Raw genomic sequence first — 1,837 nt, 5'->3', positions numbered from 1 at the left:
TCCTCACTGCGTCCTCCCACGGGGCTGGGCAGTACCCCTGTCCCCCGGGCTGCAGGGCAGGTTTGGGAGGCACAGGGATGGGGTGTGACAGTCCCTCTTGGGTTCTCATTGTGTGAGGGGACAGGGAGGTGGACCCAGGTCCGAGAGGTATGTGTGTCATCCCCCAATACTCAAGCCCAAGTCTTGGGCTCAATGGAGACTGGGCTCTACACCCTGTCCCAAGCGACCCTGTCACCAGCTCCCTGTCTTTCCATCCAGGAGACGCTGATGGGGAAGTATGGGGAGGACACAAAGCTCATCTACGAGCTGCAGGACCAGGGAGGGGAACTTCTGGCCCTGCGCTACGACCTCACTGTATCCTGAGCTCCCAAGGGGATGGTGGTACCCCGAGAGGGTGGTGGAACACTAAGGTGGTGGTCACCTATGTCTTGTGGGGTCCCCCTTGCCCTGCAGGCCCCATTGGGGTGATGGCAGCCTCCTTGGCCACCCCAGCTGGTCTGGCTGTCATTGTCATGACCTCACCTCACCCCAGCCAGGCCAGGGCCTGCAGCGAAGCCCCTTCCATAGCCTATGGACATGCACCAGTTTGCTGCACTGTTGGTTTTACTCCCTTCCAGTTACAGTCCATCCCACCTTCTGTGCCATGTGGAAAGGTGTGTGCTGCAGTGCCCATCCCAGGCCTTCCCCATCTCCATGTCTCACCAAAATATCTCCCCTTCAATGTCCATACGACTGTGCCATGCATTGAATTCCCTCTGATTGCACTGTGAGAGGTGGAGTAATGAGTGAGGGTTGGTGTGTGCACAGTGTCACCCTACTGTGGGTCAGAAGGAGGGAATGGAGCCGTCCTGGTGTTGGAGGAGCTCAGAATGGTGTATCGTACTCAGCCTGAGCTGATGATCTCCATAGAGATCATAGATTATCTCAAGTTGGAAGGGACCCACAAGGATCATTGAGTCCAACTCCTGCCCCTGTACAGGACACTCCAAGAATCCTACCATGATCATGTTAAAAATCAGGGAGCAGCTGGCAAAGGGAAAGGAAGATGGGGGGCTTCAGCAGCTCCAGGGATCTCTGCATTCCCATCCTTAACTCCTCGAGCCCAGGTGCCCTTTGCTCGTTACCTGGCCATGAACAAGATCACCAACATGAAGCGCTACCATGTGGCCAAGGTGTACAGGAGGGACAACCCAGCCACGACGCGCGGCCGCTACCGCGAGTTCTACCAGTGCGTGAGTGTTGTGGCCACTGCTGTGGCTGAGGGCAGGAGAGTTTTCCTGGCTGGAGTGCCTCCAGCTGCTGTGGAGCAGTGTGATGTGCCTGGCTGAAGCCTCTCAGCTGTGCCAGGACCTTCTGTCACTTCTTCTGCCCTCAGGACTTTGACATTGCTGGGCAGTTTGACCCCATGATTCCTGATGCTGAGTGCCTGAGGATTGTCCATGAGATCCTGAGTGACCTGCAGCTCGGGGACTTTGTCATTAAGGTGAGACTGGTTGATTTCTCTGTGCCGTGGTGGGAAGCAGTGGTGGTTGATCCTGTGGTTGTACACATCAGCACCTGTTCCCACTCTAAAGCCTGATCCAGAAGTTCAGCCCACCTCTCTGCCTCCTCATGGTATATATGCTACAGGCTGGACCTCAGCTTGGACTTGCCTTGAGCTGGGAACACCAGGAGGTTTCCTGAGGCTGCAGGTGGCAGAATTGTCCAGGACTAACCACAGTCCCCTGCAAGAATTCCAGCGGCCAACTAGACCCATAGAACACAGAATGGTTTCGGTTGGAAAGACATTAAAGCTCATCTTTTTCCACCCCCTGCCATTGTGAGGGGCCACATCCTC

The 1,837-nt window shown here is 56.0% G+C and overlaps 1 protein-coding gene across 1 annotated transcript in view; it reads left to right on the top strand.

Annotated features, from left to right (window-relative positions):
* The first annotated feature begins 192 nt into the window (after positions 1-192).
* The window catches only part of LOC103803412 (histidine--tRNA ligase, cytoplasmic-like), a 4,698-nt gene continuing 3,053 nt past the window's right edge, over positions 193-1,837 (top strand). Inside the window, exons 1-3 of the mRNA XM_009075964.1 lie at positions 193-354; positions 1,107-1,232; positions 1,376-1,483. Coding sequence (XP_009074212.1) covers positions 193-354; positions 1,107-1,232; positions 1,376-1,483 — 396 coding nt within the window. The remainder of the gene's footprint in view (positions 355-1,106; positions 1,233-1,375; positions 1,484-1,837) is intronic.

Source organism: Acanthisitta chloris, unplaced genomic scaffold (genome assembly GCF_000695815.1).
Source record: "Acanthisitta chloris isolate BGI_N310 unplaced genomic scaffold, ASM69581v1 scaffold36615, whole genome shotgun sequence".
Classification (NCBI taxonomy): domain Eukaryota; kingdom Metazoa; phylum Chordata; class Aves; order Passeriformes; family Acanthisittidae; genus Acanthisitta; species Acanthisitta chloris.
The sequence above is the reverse complement of the archived record's forward strand: the minus strand, read 5'-3'. Positions and strand labels throughout refer to the sequence as shown.